At 43.0% G+C, this 18,446-nt stretch overlaps 2 protein-coding genes across 2 annotated transcripts in view; one reads left to right on the top strand and one right to left on the bottom strand.

Annotated features, from left to right (window-relative positions):
- Positions 1–8,946, bottom strand: part of LOC118413171 (cytochrome P450 2U1-like) — a 12,117-nt gene extending 3,171 nt beyond the window's left edge. The window contains exons 1-3 of the mRNA XM_035816372.1: positions 8,786–8,946; positions 7,281–7,494; positions 6,195–6,739 (exon numbers count right to left, since the gene is read on the bottom strand). Coding sequence (XP_035672265.1) covers positions 6,195–6,739; positions 7,281–7,494; positions 8,786–8,917 — 891 coding nt within the window. The 5' untranslated portion in view covers positions 8,918–8,946. The remainder of the gene's footprint in view (positions 1–6,194; positions 6,740–7,280; positions 7,495–8,785) is intronic.
- Positions 8,947–10,915: 1,969 nt separating this feature from the next.
- On the top strand, positions 10,916–18,446 carry LOC118413159 (fibropellin-1-like). The gene is made up of 11 exons (XM_035816360.1): positions 10,916–10,978; positions 11,336–11,704; positions 12,750–12,863; positions 14,507–14,626; positions 15,040–15,264; positions 15,776–15,895; positions 16,300–16,419; positions 16,901–17,014; positions 17,252–17,329; positions 17,609–17,731; positions 18,300–18,446. The coding sequence occupies exons 1-10, from the start codon at positions 10,918–10,920 to the stop codon at positions 17,719–17,721; spliced, it is 1,434 nt and encodes a 477-aa protein (XP_035672253.1). The 5' UTR covers positions 10,916–10,917; the 3' UTR covers positions 17,722–17,731; positions 18,300–18,446.

Genomic DNA, 18,446 nt, shown 5'->3' on the forward strand with positions numbered 1-18,446 from the left:
TTGCATATTCGTTCACCACGCACGGCTATCTGAAGTAAAGAGTAGAGTATAATACAATCTGATGGGTCTTCTAGTAAAGTTTACATACACTTAAAAATGCTGTTCATTTTCCAATTTCCAGCTTACAGTGTTGAGTCCCCCTTTGAAGAATCTACTCCGCTACTCAGTGCAGATTTTCAGCATGCGCGAGCGTTGCTCGGAAAGCCGACTGTCCAGTGCGCAAGATGATACTGACAAACACGGCGATCCCAGTTCCAGGCCGCACCCGCTGAAATAAACAGCGGGTTGATTGACATCCCGCCTGTGAGGCTCACGTGAGCGGCGCTCTGGTAGTCTTCCCACCACACATTGGCCGTTGCCATGGCGCCATGCTGGCGGTAGCCGTCTGATGTGTACAGTGTGTGACAATCTATTTACTGGCTAGCCAATCGCTACGATTGGTACGAAATGAGCCGGAGACATCGATTTTCACTGCAAATAATGAGCAACATGATTGGTTGTAAGAAACTGAAACTGAAATCCTATGCCCCACTTTCAAGTTTCTTGGAAATTCATCTGAATATGGCGAGCCAAAACACGTTGTTCAACCATGCACGTACTTGAGCCCCCTGGTCGTCAATAAGAAGTTTTAAACATACGCAGAAATGTGACAAACGGAGAAATTTTACGATAAATTCAAGTGATTCAGGCATTGCCAAAATTTTCGCAGTTACATATTGCCACATTTTGTGACATAATTTAGGTTGTGGGCCCTGTCCGAGTTTTATGAATTATGGACGGGAAAATACGTCCGTGTGGGAGAACTGCTACAAATGCCTGTTTATGGTACCGCCGGGCGGTCTAATGAAGTCGACCTGCTCTCTCCTTGCAGGAAAATGTTAGTCTCTACAAGGACGTTATCTGATAGAATGTCGTCCTTGGTCTCTACCAGACTCCAGGTCGCTGGAAAACCGTAGAAATAGAATGAATAGAAGAGTAAGCCGGCCAGAGGAGTGTAGCCGGCCAGGGAACAGTACGCGACCTGCACAGTTTGGATTGCCCATCACGCCCATGCAGCGTTGAGTGTGCGGATCACACCTACATGTTTATCCTCTCGACCATTATTAAAGGGTTATCTGCCACGAAGTACCAGTCTTTGTATCGTATCTCGTACACTACCAAATGCCGTGCATGCAGCATATAAAATCTTTATTGACACGACAAAAGTAAAGCCGACTTTCGTAAGGTCTATAACTAAACAGACACGTGAATATCTATAGGTATGAACAGGTCATTGTTACGAAGTCTGTTCTCATGAAGAATGAATATGTTTTAGTCCTGTTTGTCTCTTTATTTTTCTCTAGCGATAAATGAGAAAAAAAGTCTTAAACACGTAACAGCAGATACCGCTTGGATAGTCGCAGTGGCATGGCGGATAAGAATTCGACACGCCGTGTTTCGTTTCTAAATCACACGAACGCTATATTGTCCGTTCTGCTGTCGTGTTTGATTTGCTAACTACATTGCCCACGCAAATAAAATCGTTGTCTTCCAAGCGCAGTGTAATAAAGTACTATAAGAAGAATAAACGACAATGCTATTGTAGGTCACCCTGGCACCTGAGGTCTTCACCACACGACTCGGGATTGATCATGCTCGCACGGCGTTAAAACGGGCGGGGAAAAGTTACAGATCACCATTGTTTTCTGTAGAACTAAATATAATCTTTCTACCCTATGATTAAATAATTGTCTCTGGCTCTTTACAAATAAGACGACATTGAGTTGCGCTACGTTTCGATTGACTGTCATTGTACCAAGCGACGATTCTGTCCAAATGTGCAATAATACGGGAGATAATGTTGAAAATGTATTTAGCATCTTTATTGCCTTTCATGGCGTCCGGCATTATCTCGCCTTGTGGACAATACCTAACATGATTTGTGAAGTGCAATATTTTGAATGTTTCTCACTTACCAAAATTTCCACCATCGTTTGGAGTCAAAGCGCATGCTTTGGCCGGAAAGGAACTTGTGAGCAGTACCTGGTTGGATCACCTGTTGGACGACCTGCAGCAGCGAGACTTCAATCGACTCTCTGAAAACGTGTTGAGTTTGACCAGTGATATTCCCCTTGACATTATATCAAGGAAGTGGGACTAAAAACAAGTACAGTGCTGTGTCACGCTGGAGTACGGTATCCAAAACAGGACACGTGTAACGGTTAGCCGAACATCTAACGCCACCATTTTATATGCATATTGTTGTTAGAAGCGTTAGAACTACTTTATCATTTTGACCTGTACTTAGCTTTAAGAGCACAAACGTACAATAAAAATTCGAAAATATATTACTCGTTAGTCGAAGCGACGACTGGATCAAGAAACGCCGTGGATGGCTGCATCCAGCACGTTACACTTACAGAAGGAGAGACTATGCACTACCCGTGCGTCGTAAATTGATAGGGGTTGGGGATGGTGACGCACAATCTAGGGGTCGGTGTCATGTTCCCCTGAGAAATTTGGACGCTTCATCCTTCGTAATATGAAAGGTTAGACTTAGAGCTGCTCTGGATCGGGCCAGGGACAGGCGGATCTCAGGACACGCAACAGTGCCTCCCGAACCGTTCTGAACGTTCGGACCGGCTATCACGATTATTGTCAGCAGGGTGTCAAGCTTGAAAGACTCCCCTGTCTGCCCCTGGGGATAACATGAGCATTGCGCGTGCGTCGCGGTCATTTCAAATTGAAAACTCATCAGTAAACCGTTTCCTGATGTCCTGTGTTATTTTTTCCGCTTTTTAGTCTTATACTAAGGCTAAATGTACAGACTGTCATGGATAAGTTGGAAGAGGTGTCGCGTGAGGGGTTTGTACGTTGTCGTTTCGGGTCAGGATGCATCAAACTGCCATGGAGAGATGGAAAAAGACTAGCAACACAAACAATGTGTGGAATTATGTTCTGGTGCTGTTCCAACCGACTGCCGAAACTTCCGTGGAATACGAACGGACTGGAATACAAACATCCCTTCTTGTTCAAGACTGAACTGGTAAGAAACTGTTTTACATCGTTTAGCTGTGTTACCAAGTGTGTTAGATGTGAAATTATCAACAGCACAGTCAAAATCCTGGCTAACTGAAGTATCCATGTATTTTTTCCGCACTTACTGGGACTCCTGTAGGCTGTATTATGCACAATGTTGTTTCAGCGCCCATTTTCGTGGAAACACAGTGGTATGATGACGTAATTTTCATTTGTTGCAGCAAAGAGGAAGTCATGTTTCCACGTACCGTTGCAAATTATATCATAAATATAACCTTCTCGGCGAAGATAATGATGTGATTATGATCGTCTTACAATTTCCGCATACACCACTGATCGGAGGTAATTTTAAATCCATGACGAAGGTAACGAAGTTGTTTCCTCAATGTCCCGGGTTTGATAAAACCTCCCTGGTTTGGGGCAACGTTCTCACGGGTCGGACATGTCGGAGCCAGGCGGATCTCTGGACACGCCACAGTAAATCCCGAACCGTTTGAACCGTTCGGACGGGCTATCGGGATTATTGTCAGCAGGGAGTCAAGCTTTAGAAACTCGCCTGCCTGCCCCTGGGGATAAAACCTGTGAAATTCCAGCGAAGTTGTTTTCTTCTCTGTACTTCAGTAGCGTATCTTGGTGTACTTGCCCAATGTTGTGTAACAACTAAACGCACAGAACAAAGACTAAACTGTAGACTAAGCGTAATCTGAATTCACGTCAGGTGTCCATATCCATGCTTCATATAGAGTAGAGAGAGTAGAGTACAACTACAACTGAAAAATATTAATGTCAACGTTCCATAGAATTACTTCTCCTCACCATGGCATACTAGTAACTTCCTCCCAAGGACGTTATATCCATGTCCTCACGAGCGGAATTTCCTCGACAATAATCCTCCCCGTTTAATATTGTTCCTCCTTACCAACTTTTCAAAAAGCGTTTATTTACTTGTGCCGCAAGTAAAGATTTCGCCTGCTATTCACACATGTGCCTTTGACGGGCATAAAAATCTATCAAGCGATGTGAAAGTTGAAACGTCTACGGCGTAGGTTAACAATAATCCTCTAGGGTGACGTCTTTTAATCTCTACTCATTCAATCAACATTGTATGATAACACTCGTGGTACTTCTGAAGCCTTCTGAATATCGTTGATTTTACAAAAGTTAATGAAATCACATGCACAATAACTATACACTAGAGACAAGCAGATTTTACATCCTATTTGCTTTGCTGAATAATTTAAGTAGATTCTAGACTTACGGCCGAAGCTCAAAGGTGCGGCCGGACGTTGGTGATTTTGCCACCCTTCCAGAAATTGGAGACCCGTTGTAGTGTGACATTTTGATTCCTGCCCTACGAATCGGTCTGGTAGGCGGCTGTCCCCGGAGACCAGTTTTGCTGGGATTAGGAAGGAAAGCTTTACGGGAACACCGACCAGTCTTGTCAAAAGTCGCTTACAAGTGCGCAAAGTAAATTTACTGACGAAAGATTCCAATAATAATTGTGCAGACGTTTTATAATACGGACAGCATGGCACCCAGCTAGCGGAGATATGGTTGCTAATTATTTTGTCGGTCGCCACGCGATGATGGACAGCGGCACGCCTCTATACCTAAAGTTTCGCGCTGTGTGGGTGTGGCCTAGCCACTGGCTCGCAAATTGATATCTGGATCGTATTTTCCCGTCTTTGAATAACTTGCTCGTGAAAAAAGGCAAGAAACACAAAGGAAATGGGTATAATGACGACATCATTCTTAGTGGTATTCCTGTCAATGGATGTGCAAACTGTGCCAAAAATTAACACATGGAACGTAAAATAAACAACAAACAACGAGTTATAGACATGTGCGCACTTGTCGGGCGGCTGTCCCAAAGGACCGGGAGGCTTCAATCAAGTGTGGGAGAGTTCAATTCACGTATGGGGGCCAGCACCTATATCAAAACTAGTCTTATTTTAGACACGTAGAATAATATTTTGTGGCACTAGATTAACATATATTACCATTCAATATTTAGATACAACTTTCTTCCAACAAAATACAATAAAGTTCAACACACACCAACAAAATGTTTGGCTTCTTCATAGGATCGTCTTCTTGTTTACGTTTGAGATGGGGTCACTGAACCCTCGCCGCCGCTGGGTGCGTAACGTGCCTAGCGTTGGCATGAATATATTAGGGCATTCAATGATGTTTATAAATGAATCTTCTAGATTATGGACTTGAATGTATATCATATATTAGTGATAGTGTCTCCACCACATGTTTGGTAACCACGCTTCAGTCGGAAAGACATCAGAAATCCATTACTTACGCTTTGTACATGGTTTGTACGGGCAATCAAATGTTTCCTGGGACTCAGCACGCACATAACGTCAAAGTGAGGGCACATGTGATTTACATTGATTGTCTTGCGGCTGGTGTCATTCTGTAACTTCAAGCCGTCATTAATATTTTGTCTATAGGAGCGCTGGCGGCAGAGGGATGAATTGCATTCAAATTATTTCTATTTTGTGACGGCATTCCGGCGGTTCAGACCGTCCGAACTGTTTGGGCAGCGATTTCCACCTCATAACAGCATGATTTTACGCATTTCACGGGTGTTTGGGAGGTACAGTTGCCATATAAATTGGTGGTTCGCAGACGTCCGCAGACGTCCGTACCGGCGCCCCGCGGTGCTCTGCACGCCCCCAGACGGTTCGGATCGCTTTGTTGCTATGGGAACCGCCCGTTCGGCCGTCCGGCCCGGGCGGGGCCGTATCGGCTCGAACCGTTCGAACGGCCCGCTCCAGGCCGCCGCCCGAAAGCGTTCGAACCATGCCGTCCGGGACCAGTCCGGGACGTAGTCCGGGCTAGTCCAAGCGGCCAATCTGGACTCTTTATGGCCGTCCGAACCGTTCTGCGAACTGTCGAGCGTCCGTCCCGTCCGACCGACCCGTCCGACCCCCGGACTATTGCATGGTTCGAACTGACGGTTCATGCCGGTTCGGACTAGTCCGGGACGGGCAAATTTTCACACAGGCATGTATCAAATCAAAACATGTTTTCCAATCTCTCTGACCTTAGCTCATAATTCTACCCCTCATAACCATCTATTCTTACATCACCATCATGTGTTTTGAAGCTGATGGCGTTTTTCCTTTATATCAACACAAACACTTAGAAATTTTAAAAAAGACCTCCTGTAGTTGTTCAACTGTGAAGCTGTACTGCGCATGCTCCCTCCCGGCGTGCTGATGTTCCAGCAGGAAGGCGTCGATGAAGTCCCGGATGTCGTTAGGGTCAAAGGTCGCTCTGTGCTTCTTGATCTGTTCCCCACAAAAGGCCTGGAGTTTTGGAAAGTTCCTTGCTAACTTTTGATGTTCCTGCGACCCGAAGGGAAGGTGTCGGAACACGGGATGGATGTTGATGAGGATATCCTTACCGGGTGTGGCATTTACCACTTCGCTTATGAGATGACTGAGCCACAAAAACTCGGGGTCGCCATACTCGAACCGCTTCCCGAACACGATGGAGCAGATGATGTTAGAAACAGAGTTTTGTAACAGAGGTTTGGTGTTGAATGGCTCTCCGTCTTTCGCCACAAGTTCCTGACTAAGAGCAGCGGCCTCCTCACAAATCTTCCCCTCCAGGCTCCGCTTGCCGACGCCGAAGTCTCGGAGGGTCTTCATTGCAAACTTCCGCTGATGCTTCCAGTCCGAGCCAAAATCGGCAAAAATTATACCTGAAAATAATCATTACGTTAACTCACAAGTGTGACACCTCTGACAAAGATGAATATGGAACTGCACATAGGATTGCAAACAAATTTCAAACAAAACATTCGGAATTGACCTCTTGTCTATTTGGCGCTAGAATCCGTTGATTGACTTTTATCTTTGACGAAATAGAACTTAATAATTTGGAGGACATCATTGTGTGACCCTTATATGTTTGCGTCAAATTTAGATTGTATCTTTTTAGCAAAACCCAAAATACAGGTTTTTGATCCCAAAAATGCGCCAGCCATGTACACCTACTGGATTGCGTTCGAATTCTGAAGCAACAGAAATGAAAACAATGTCTCTAGAGGCCTAAATGAAGAAATATAACTTTGACATGATAAGATATGATCAATCATTCAATCAATCAATATCCTTTATTTAGACTGGATTAGTCCTGTCGGCCTCAGCCGCACTTCCCACGGGAAAAATACATAAATAAATAAATGAAATTGATACAAATTATCATAATAACTTAAAATATATAAGATATGATAGACTTGCCTTTCGTGGTGTCTCTAGCCGTCCCATCCCCGCGTAGATCCACCAGTACAGGGGGAGCCTTCCGACTGGAGAAGTCCTCGGCCCTCTTAACCAGGACTGACCGGATCGTCCGGTACCCGCTGATGACGACATTCAGGTCACGTGCGTTCCAGAACGTCATGACGTCACCGTACTGCCAGGCCAGGTCGGTGATGGTGTCGGGAAAGAAGTCAAACTGGTTGGGATACAGTTGGTAATGAGTTAGTCGGGAACATTTTGATAGTCATCAACAGTTTAAGATAATGGCATCATAATTATAACTTATTGACACTGACAACATTAGTGTCTTCATATCTTTATATCTACTACAATTTTTCAAAATCAAGGAACCCATGTACTATTGAAGAAGTCTTCCACTGCCTGCAAATGAGACGTCAAACTGAACGGAAGTAGATTCAAACCTTAGAATTCCACTTCATTAGTGTATATTAAGTATAAGTATACTTTTAAGTATAACTGTAGTTATGATCCTTATTTCATACTACATGTACTTGCGATTAATTATAACCCCCTGGGAATGTATTTGCAAATAAACTATTTGCTTTATTAAATGTGCAGCATCCCTAGTACTACCCTCCGGAGTTACCATTGTCTCTTTTCTTTTCCATGCTAGGATGATATCTACAATTTGAAATAATTGATTTTGATATTGAGTCATGCAGCTTTTGTGTTTTCATCCCGGACCTGGCTCAATGGTGCTAGTGACTCTTCTCTGCTGGCAGTCTGAACTAGACCCTGAACTAAAAAGTTTGAAAACTTGGTTTTGGTAGGTCATATCTCCGTTGTAACTTTTTAGATTTCATTTATATTTCATACCTTAACTTCATTCATTAACCTTTGCATTAGTACCCATATGCTATGGGTCGAGCACCAAGGCTGCTTATGTGAGCGGGGTCAAGAGAAAAAAGTGTCGAAATTTCCCTCGATGATTTGTCTGTTGACATAAAGGGTTACATAATATGTAGACCTTCTCAATGGTATATAACACAATAGAAGTGAAGTCAACCTCACCCTCTAGCTATAGTGAAACTCCGATAGTTCTTCATAGAGCAGGATGCGTCACCGAGATCGAGAACAACAAAACTTCGGGGTAGTAATTCTGTGCTAACGAGGTTTTGTTGACCACTGTTCCCTACAGATTGCGATACATAGACTTTGATGATAGCTGAAGATTGCAGGAGACGACTATGTACATGTGCGAACGCTGCAAATTTTGACATGGCTGTGCTACACACACACACACACACACACACACACACACACATATATATATATATATATAGAGAGAGAGAGAGAGAGAGACAGACAGACAGAGACAGAGAGAGACTGAGGGAGACTGAGAGAGACAGAGAGAGAGACAGATATATATATAGATACATTTACATATATGAAACTCTCAATTATGCAAAGTGTATGTATCATTATCTGTAGGTAGCATATATATAGCTAGGTGTTATAAAACTGACCTTTGACTTCATGAACAAGGGGATGTTCCCCAGGACGGGCCAGGCCCAGGGTCCGGGCGGGAGGTTGCGGGGGGTCTGCAGGTACCAGTACGTCATCAGGCAGACACAGGCCGCCAGTAGCAGGGTAGACATATCCAAGTACCGATAAACAGTCGTCAGTATCTCTGTTAGACACTCCATGCTGCACGCTTGTCTGTCTGCTGATGACGTGCCCGTTTGGCACTTCCGCGGTGCAAAGTGAACTTTGTGCTTATAATTATAGTGTGGTGGGGGTCATAGTTCAGCATAGGCCGTCTTACCATTGTATACTCAGATTCGCCTTCTCGCGACATTGGCAATCGCTACCGAATCCTTTTATGCTAATCCTTTTACAACATTTTAGAACAGATGGTTTCAGAAGTTATTTTTATTAAGCTACCCGGAGGAAGGTATAGTCTTGTTTTTCCAACAGTTGATATAGGGCCTATACTGCACATTAGCCCACAATATTTGTAGATTTTCAATGTGATACCTTGGTCAATACTATTTGGAGTAGACTGACTAGATGCATATTGCGGTTTTAGTCCAATCGGCCCCTATCTGCTTAGCCTGAGTATCATCCTCCGTAGTAACCGCTGGCTCACGGCTTTCGCTTGCGTTTCGTTTACTGACAAAGATCTAGATGTTCAGTTGCGATACTAATCCACTGGCAGTTATTATACTAGTTCACTGCATATATAAAATGTCATAGATTTTGATAGTTTTCCTTTCAAGCCGAAGTGCTTGGCACTTACATGATCCATACCTCCCACCTCCCTCCCTCCTTCGCCACTTTCTTTCCTTCCCTCCTTCCTTCCTCCTTTCCTTCCTTCCTTCCAATTGATTTCCTGATTTCACATCTGATGATCTCACTGTATTACACAGCATTTACATCAGTAATGGTCCTTTAATATAACCTAATTTTTTTCTGCGGAAATTCCAAATGTGCATTTGCTCAAATTTACGTGGACGGAGATAAAACGCCGCCATTTAATTCTCGCAGTTGCTTTGGTTATTCTTACACTTCACATTTAAGCATAAAGAGATACATATACATGTCTTGAAACAACCTAACTTTAAGTTGCCAGTCTTACTTTTTGACCTGGCTTTAAGGGAAACTTGCATAAACACTCTTTTGTGAACAACCTTTAGAGTTTACAACTCAGGGGCTATAGGTTGTTTCGCCACAATGTCAGTTCGCCACAGGGCAAGTCGTTTCGCAACAAGGCACAAGTCGTTTCGTAACAAAGCACGCATCATTTCGCCACATATTGATTTTATTTCTCTGTAGATGGCTTAATAGCATTGGAAATCGTATCCCTAACATCACTTTACTACGCATTCATGGATGTCCGCGAATGAAATAATGGCATCTTGTCTAGCTATCGAGATATCACAATAACAGCTGATACATTTTGGCCTATTTAAGACGATAAAGCTTCATTTGTAGGAAGTTAATCATTGGAATGCCTTAAACTCTGACTAGCATATTACATGTGTGAAGATGTGTGCAAATTCCGTATATTGCAATTTAGTTTTGAATGGTAGTACATCTTCAGTCCCTTCCGTTACATGTATAGAATACCACCGTCGCTACCATTTGGAGCTAAATTACAAACAAAACACTTATCACATACCTAGTGCGTGGTGTTATACGATGCCTACAGCACTTCAGACATGCTACGAAATGCTAGTTCTGAGATGACTTTACATGTTTTAGAAACATACAGTGCATTATCTTTTAAAGGTTTGCCTTCCAAAATGAAATACACTGCTGGACTTCCATTTCCATCCACCTAAGATTTATCGAAAATTTGAGTATAATCATTCGTCATTCACCGTTCCAACAATTTTACCAGCGTTTGTCTTGGCAATATATTGATACATGGAGGGCATCAGGAAGAGCTCTCGTGTATTTTGATATCCGGATATTTGATGTGTTGAATATAACACAAATATCAATTTAGCCCTAACTGCCACACGTAAGAATTGATGATGGTTTGATTCATTCACCGCCCGGTTCCACTCGAAAACCATCTGGTTGTTACCGATGATCCGTGTATAGAAAAGGCTGCCCCTGAGGAGAGAAGTCATTCTGAATGTACGCGGACACGATGGCCGGACACGGGGCATTTCTTCTCGTCACGTTGATCTCTATGCTCAGTCTGGCTGCAGGTAAGAATCATTTCATCCATGTAATACATGCATATAACTGTTATTTATATATTCTATCATCATCATTTATATACCAATGGTAAGAAATAAGACTACAAAGATTACGTAGCAATCATCTTTCATTCTTCCTTCCTTTCTTTCTTGTTCTACACCCTTTCCACTTCATAGAGTCCTAATTCTTTGATTTTCACACATTGACACGTGACACGCGTTAGGATTGTAACTGGGTGGGTTTCATGTTATCATCTTTATCAATTGTTCTCCTAATAAGGGGCTTCCTTGTTTTCAGTTAGTAATTCATATATCTTGTCCAGATTCTGATCACAATATGAGACTTTGGGATGATTTCTTTAACAGGTGAAGAAGCCTACCTGACTTCCCTCCAGGGATGGGCCTACTACAAGGTTCGTGCGTCAGGCACGATGACGTCATCGAACATCAAGAGCACGTGTGAAGCAGCTGGGTACATCATGCCCTGCCCAGCGGAGCCGACATGTCCATCTATGTCCTCGGCTTGTGTGAACACAGGTCTGGGGACATGTAGCTGGCCAATGGACGGAATCTCCCGGGTTCTGTGTGCAAACAACCCATTACAATGCCCTGTAATGGACGGCATATTTGCTTATTACACTAGTTTCCGCGGTCAGGCCATCGGTGCCTACTCAGGCAACAACCAGTACTTCCATGGCGCAGACTACAGCAATCGGTTCGCCTTATGTGCAAAGGGTTAGTAGATTGGCTATTTAACAGCTCATCACCACAATTCAATAGATTATACACCAACGGTCACCTTAAAGGCATACTACGGAATATTTGAACAAAACAAAAAGTAGCATTTCCTACTTTTCGTTGCATTGTTAGTTCAATCAACCCTATAGCATTGCATACCAATATTCAGGGAAAAATGCTGTGATATCATTGCACCACCACATAAGCATGATGTATAAAAATTGTGATCTTCCAGCAAACAGATAGCCACAGGCGGCTGGCTACTGCCTCTGTGTTCCTTATCAGCCGGCCCCAGTGGGGGGCCAGTTGACAATTTCCTCTGAGTACAGTAGATAGTTGTAACAGTGGTGTTCAAGTAACCGCCTATCGTCCTTGCTCAAGGGCACTAGTGCTTTTGTGGCGACAGCGATAGCAGTCATGACTTGTGATCTGCCGACCCCGGTTCGATCCCGGGTAGGGGGCATGTTGTTTCTTTCTGTTCTACTCGCCCCTCTGGTTGTTTCACTGGTTCCCATGCCGACCCTGTAACAGGCTAGCGGATGTGCCACACAGTGATGTCGAACTCGGAGATTCGAGGACGAATCTTGAAAAGAAAAGGGGGAGTAGTGTAACAGTGGTGTTCAAGTACCGCCTATCGTCATTGTGCCTTTATCTCCAGTCTGCCATGTGCCTAACTGATTATCCCACCCTGGGGGACCTCCTGGTGGCCAGCATGTTGTTGCTTACAAACAGGAGGGTCTAATTCGGGAGGTCAACAGGTTACAGCGCGCCAAGAGCGGCATGTTTGTAGACTAATCCTTTACGTTGCAAACGTGAAATAATGGCACAAAAGTGTCAATAAGTGGTAGTAAATCTGAGATTTCTTAGTTCTATGATATTTCAAATTTGAGCGCAAACAATTCCGTAGTATAGCTTTAAGAGATATCCCTGTAATACACACGAAGCGTCCTACATGTAAGTATAAAGACCGACAATTTTAATTCTGACGATGGGTTATAAAAAAAAGAGCTATTTTCTAAACTCCTTAACGGTGGGTTTGCAGATATCGAAGGGTGCGCCTCGGATCCCTGTCACCATGGCGGTACCTGTGTGGACGGAGTCAACTCCTACACCTGTCGGTGTGTGCCTGGCTTCACCGGAGACGACTGTGAGAATGGTAGGACCGCTTTGTACATTCCCCTATCTTATAATGCTTACTAGGATATCTATATACAATGTACTTATCATTCTACCCATGGTATTCTCAATTCCAGCTGGTGAATTGAACGCACGCCTGGATTATGAAATTAGTGCAAACATTCATTGACATCGATTGAGGGATCGCGGGTCCTGGTACATATTATAACTAGAAACATTATCTTAAATTTTACCTGTCATTGAGGTAGCCTTAATATCAATGTTGCTCAGTTCTCTCTGTCGGTAATTTGTTGGACCGTGGGAAGAAATAAAGACAAAAGACATTATCGACATTCAGTCCCAGAGCAGAGACAGTTATATTTTTGGCGGACGCCTCAGGGGCTCCGCCTAACATTATAGTGTGCGTCCGTTTTACAAGAATTCCCAGAATTCCGCAGGCATCTGTGGAATTTTTACACAGGCATGCGAAGGGGATTCCCAAGTAGCGGGGGTGTAACTGATACTCCGGCCAGGGCAAAGATTACATCTGGAATCCATCAACCGGCCTTGGCACACACATCCTTTATACCATGGGCCGGGTCAGATCGTGTGTCTTACTTTTTGTGGCACAACATTGCGAAGATAAATGTGTACTGCTTTACGATGTCAAAAATGATCGCCAAAATTGACTACATTTGTTAGCTGGTGATTTTGGGCCAACAGGAAGAGAAGTTACTTCTAACATTCAAAATATACAATGTTTGTGCTGAACGTTGAAAACTTGGATGTTCAGTTTTCTTCAAAAGAACCCTGTAAAAGAAGAAACCTGAGGCCCGTGCAGCAGGAAAAGTCCAGCTGACATAGGAGAATTTTTCAATAGATCAACACTGTCATTGAGCTTCTGTTTAGCCTCGTTCAAGTACCAAAAAAATGATATCACATTTTATGTAGTTTGAAAAATGTTTCCAAAGAATGTTTCTCATGTAAAATGTGAAGTATTAAACTATGACCCTCTCTTCACTGTGTTTCCTTCAGTTTTTGTGGCACATCTGGTCAGCATGTGCCCAGTGCCTGCCGCAGTGTGGATTAACAGACGGTCTCCCGGGTATCAATGCTGGCTACCTTTCCCCAGTGATTGACATCTCGTTTGCATTGAGCTTAATGCCACCATGCGCCAAAATTTGGACATAAATAAGCCATTTTCCTGTGATTTTCTGATATATTTGATAGAATGTAACAAAAAATAACATGTATTGGTGCGTAGATTTTTGTTTGTGACCAAACATTTGGCACGTTTTGTATGTTTTAGGCACGTAAATTAATGCCAAATAGTGGCTTTTTATACCGGAAGTTAATTTTAATGCCATCTTTGTCGATTTATCTATAACTTGCACAGGAAAAATCAATTGTAGTGATTCTTACATGTTCTTGTAGATTGTGTGTGGACCCCTACAAACATCCATCGCGTAATACAATCTTCATACATACAGCCAGGAGAAAGGAAATACAAAAGACCTACAACAAAATCATTAATACTTATAAACAATAAAACTGTCCGCCATGGCAATACTTTTTATTGCCACACTTATTGCAATAGTGTGCACACCTTTCCAAACGAAAACAAATCGAAAGTTGCGTCTAACATAGCTTTCTAACCTATTCTTGCCGTTTCGTCTTTTCTAGACATTGATGAATGTGTGGAGGGTACGCATGCATGTCTGAACGGCGCCACCTGTCTGAACACACCTGGGAACTACAGCTGCACCTGTAGAGATGGCTGGACCGGTCGGAACTGTGAAACAGGTAGGGGAATGTGATAAGATGCTTTTACAAACTTTGAATATTGCGCTATGATCATTCATTATGACAAAGTTTGGATCTATCTCCATTTAGAAGAACAAAAAAAGGAAAGCAAATTTGCAAAGCTTTGAAAGGTTCGTGATAAACATAATAAGACGCTTGGTTGAACACGAGCGCAGGTTTTTGCATAAAACATTCAAATTGACTGATTATGATGAGGCTAGTAATGGAGATAATGGATATACAGGCTTGTCATACTAATTACAATCTGAATCCTCCGACGACCATGTTGGCTGGTGATTGAATGAATCAGTAGCATCTTCGCGTGGTTGACAGACATACCCTGTAATCCAACATGGTGCAGATGACGCCATATGAAAACAGGACTAATTTATATCTCTGCTCTTCTTTCCAAGTTCTGAACTCCGACAAATGTTTCCAACTGTCGGAGGAGCCCAAACCCCACCGTCTAGCCGAGGGATATTGCGCCCTTCGGGGAGGAGCTCTGGCCGGAGTGAAGACCGTTGCTGAGCAGGAGTTTCTGACCGGTGAGATCCGCCTGGGGACGGACGTGTCCCACTGGATCGGTCTCAAAAACGGCCCGGAGCACTTCCTATACACCGACCTCTCCACCATGAGCTGTGAGTCTCCGAGCTTCATGTTCTAGTTGCTGTAACAAAACGACTTAGCAGGGAGTAATGTTTAGTCGTCATAGTTTCTCTTGTTTTGTTGTTGTTGTTTTGTTGGTTGATTGTTTTGTTGTTTTGTTGTTTTGTTGGTTGGTTGGTTTGTTGTTTTGTTGGTTGGTTGTTTTGTTGGTTGGTTGGTTGGTTGGTTGGTTGGTTGGTTGGTTGGTTGGTTGGTTGGTTGGTTGGTTGGTTGGTTGGTTGGTTGGTTGGTTGGTTGTTTTGTTGGTTGGTTGGTTGGTTGGTTGGTTGGTTGGTTGGTTGGTTGGTTGGTTGGTTGGTTGGTTGGTTGGTTGGTTGGTTGGTTGGTTGGTTGTTTTGTTGGTTGGTTGGTTGGTTGGTTGGTTGGTTGGTTGGTTGGTTGGTTGGTTGGTTGGTTGGTTGGTTGGTTGGTTGGTTGGTTGGTTGGTTGGTTGGTTGGTTGGTACAATAACAATTTTTCTCTTCCACGCCTTTCACACCACAGCCCAACTACGCTGGATGCCCGGCAAGCCCGAGAATCTGTGTGCCCTGCTGGACAAGAACGGCAACTACGACCTGAACGCTGACTTCTGTACTGAACAGTACAACTACGTCTGCGAGTCTGGTAAGTCAAGGAATTTTTCTCTTAACAAACAGTCACAATTACTTGTATATATCAGAATATTATAGAAGTTAGGAACACTGTACCTCTATGCTCCTTTTAATACTGTTTATATGAGTTTGAATGTGTTTGTGTGAACGGGTTTCTAAAAAGTGGGCCTTTCACTGATGTTACTCTTTTATCGTAATTGTTCATGAAACATACACACTGATCTGTCAACGTGAGTCCGGTAACAATGGTTTTTAATCAAGTCATCTGTAAATAATAAAATAACACAAAGCCTCCTCTAATGTATTTCCAAGAAATCTTGTTGATTCTTTTTTACTGTTCTTAAAAAAATCATTTGATACAAAAATGGGTACCTCCCATGTGATTTTCTAATTGTCTCTGCTATGAAATATCTGCAGATGTGGTCACCTGCAAGCAGAACGTCTGCCTGAACGGAGGCAACTGCACCGCCTGCTTCAACGAGAATTACGCTTACTGTGACTGCGCACCAGGCTTCGTAGGAGACCACTGTGAGATCAGTGAGTAGATGTCACCATAACCCTCAATTGAGGATAGCATAATGCTTTTGAATAGCGTCAATAGCGTCTCAAGTGAGGCAAGCGTGTCCAGATTTTGATGCTAGTATTGTTTTGGCCTTGGTGCTGAACTAGAAGTCAACTTTATTTTCACTTTGTTTCGGCGGGCGCTGGAGAGGTAAATAAACAACATGGCGTCCGCTGAGTCTTCTGTTGTCTGCACGTCTGCCACTTAGCAGATGACGCTTCTACATGGAATATACATCTTCACGTTAAGTTTTCTCATGCCAATGAAATTGGATAGTAGTTGTGAATTGAGTGGAATCTAACATAAAGATGTATCTGTGATGTAGCGGCGACAAAGGATGCCATGTTGTTTATTTATAGCGCGCGGGGCATTATGATGCGGAATACTTTTTGCTCTTAAGGCTATACATTTTTCACCATGCATTGAGTTTTCTCTATATCTATCGAATTTTTCCAGATATCGACGAGTGCGCCTCGGATCCCTGTCAATATGGCGGCACGTGTGTGGATGGAGTCAACTCATACACCTGTCATTGTGTGCCTGGATTCACCGGAGATGACTGCGAAAATGGTAGGAAACATCATATGCATGTATAACATTGTGTTACTGAGTATATTTCCTGTCCCTGATGCCTTTCTCTGAAGTTGAAATCTCTACACAGAAGTTAACTTCACAAGTTAATCTTACTTATTGAAGGCTGATTATAACTGTTATACAGAGTTTAAAAGAGTAATATTATGCTGATATGTTGGCTAAAATACTAATACAGTAGTTTAAATCACTGAGTGTATGTGTTATCTGTTTCAGACGTTGATCTCTGCGCCAACAACCCCTGTCCTCCAAACTGGGGCTGCGATGACTTTGGTCACTACTTCATCTGCAACGGTGAGTAGAGACACCATATGTTTTATAATTGAGTCTTACATAGCTGCAAAAAATCAAGGTCTTTCGGTCGTAAATCCGTGGCTGTTGGACTGTTTTAGGTACATTTAGACACGATTTTGCCATAGAAAGATCTGATTGAAGAGTACTATTTGAAAAACGTGGAGCCAGAAATCAGCCTGAATGGGACAGGTAAAGGACAAGAGTTCACATGTATATGACCTTTTCAAATGCATTTCGGCTTTCGGCTCATGACAGTTTTACTGTTGTATTTCTCTCCAGGCTATGGGCGTGTTGACGCAGGCCAGTACCGCTGTAAGAGCTTCTCCTGTCCGTTCGGCTGGTCCTGTCAGGACGTGGGGCAGCTCTCCCTCACGTGTGGCGCACACGCCTAGAGTCCCACATGTGAGCAAAGTATTATCACTCGATACTCAATATGTTCGACATCAAACACAAAACAGTTCAATACAGCTTTTATTATTAGATTAATCAACATGCAATGTTTAACGAACAAAGAACTTCCGCTAACCTTTATTCCCATCTAATTATTTTACAAATCTATTATTGCTCTTTCTTATTCTTAACCTTGACCTAAGGCCTAGGGCCCTACTGTAAAGCTGTAAAGCAGTGGTCAAAAGAAAAGTTCAATACCGCCTTTATTATTAACTTAATCCACATACAATGTTCTATATTCAGACCTATTATTGCTCTTTCTTATTGTTAACCTTATTCCCAGGCCCAGGGCCCTACTGTAAAGTTATATAAAGCAGTGGTCACACCATTATATTGGGCTACCCTAGTTAAACACGACAGAGCTACATAAGTTAATAATTATAGGGTGCAAAGTTGATAAGAAAAAATAATGTTAGATATGAAATACTAAACAATCGGATCATACCTTTCCCTTGCTGAATAATATATTGTTGTAAAGTTTTGTAACGTTTTGCTGCCCTCTTTGAATCTGTCCACGCAGGGACTCCGCCTAAAGGAGCAGGACTTAAGAAGAGTCGCCCTCCTGTGGATGCATCTCACTCCTCCTTCAGCAGCTTCTGAGCTTAGTGCTATGCTGTTAGCAGAATTAGTAGCTTTAGAAGATAGCAATAAAAGGGTTAAACCTGAA

This window comes from Branchiostoma floridae, chromosome 4, assembly GCF_000003815.2.
Source record: "Branchiostoma floridae strain S238N-H82 chromosome 4, Bfl_VNyyK, whole genome shotgun sequence".
Classification (NCBI taxonomy): domain Eukaryota; kingdom Metazoa; phylum Chordata; class Leptocardii; order Amphioxiformes; family Branchiostomatidae; genus Branchiostoma; species Branchiostoma floridae.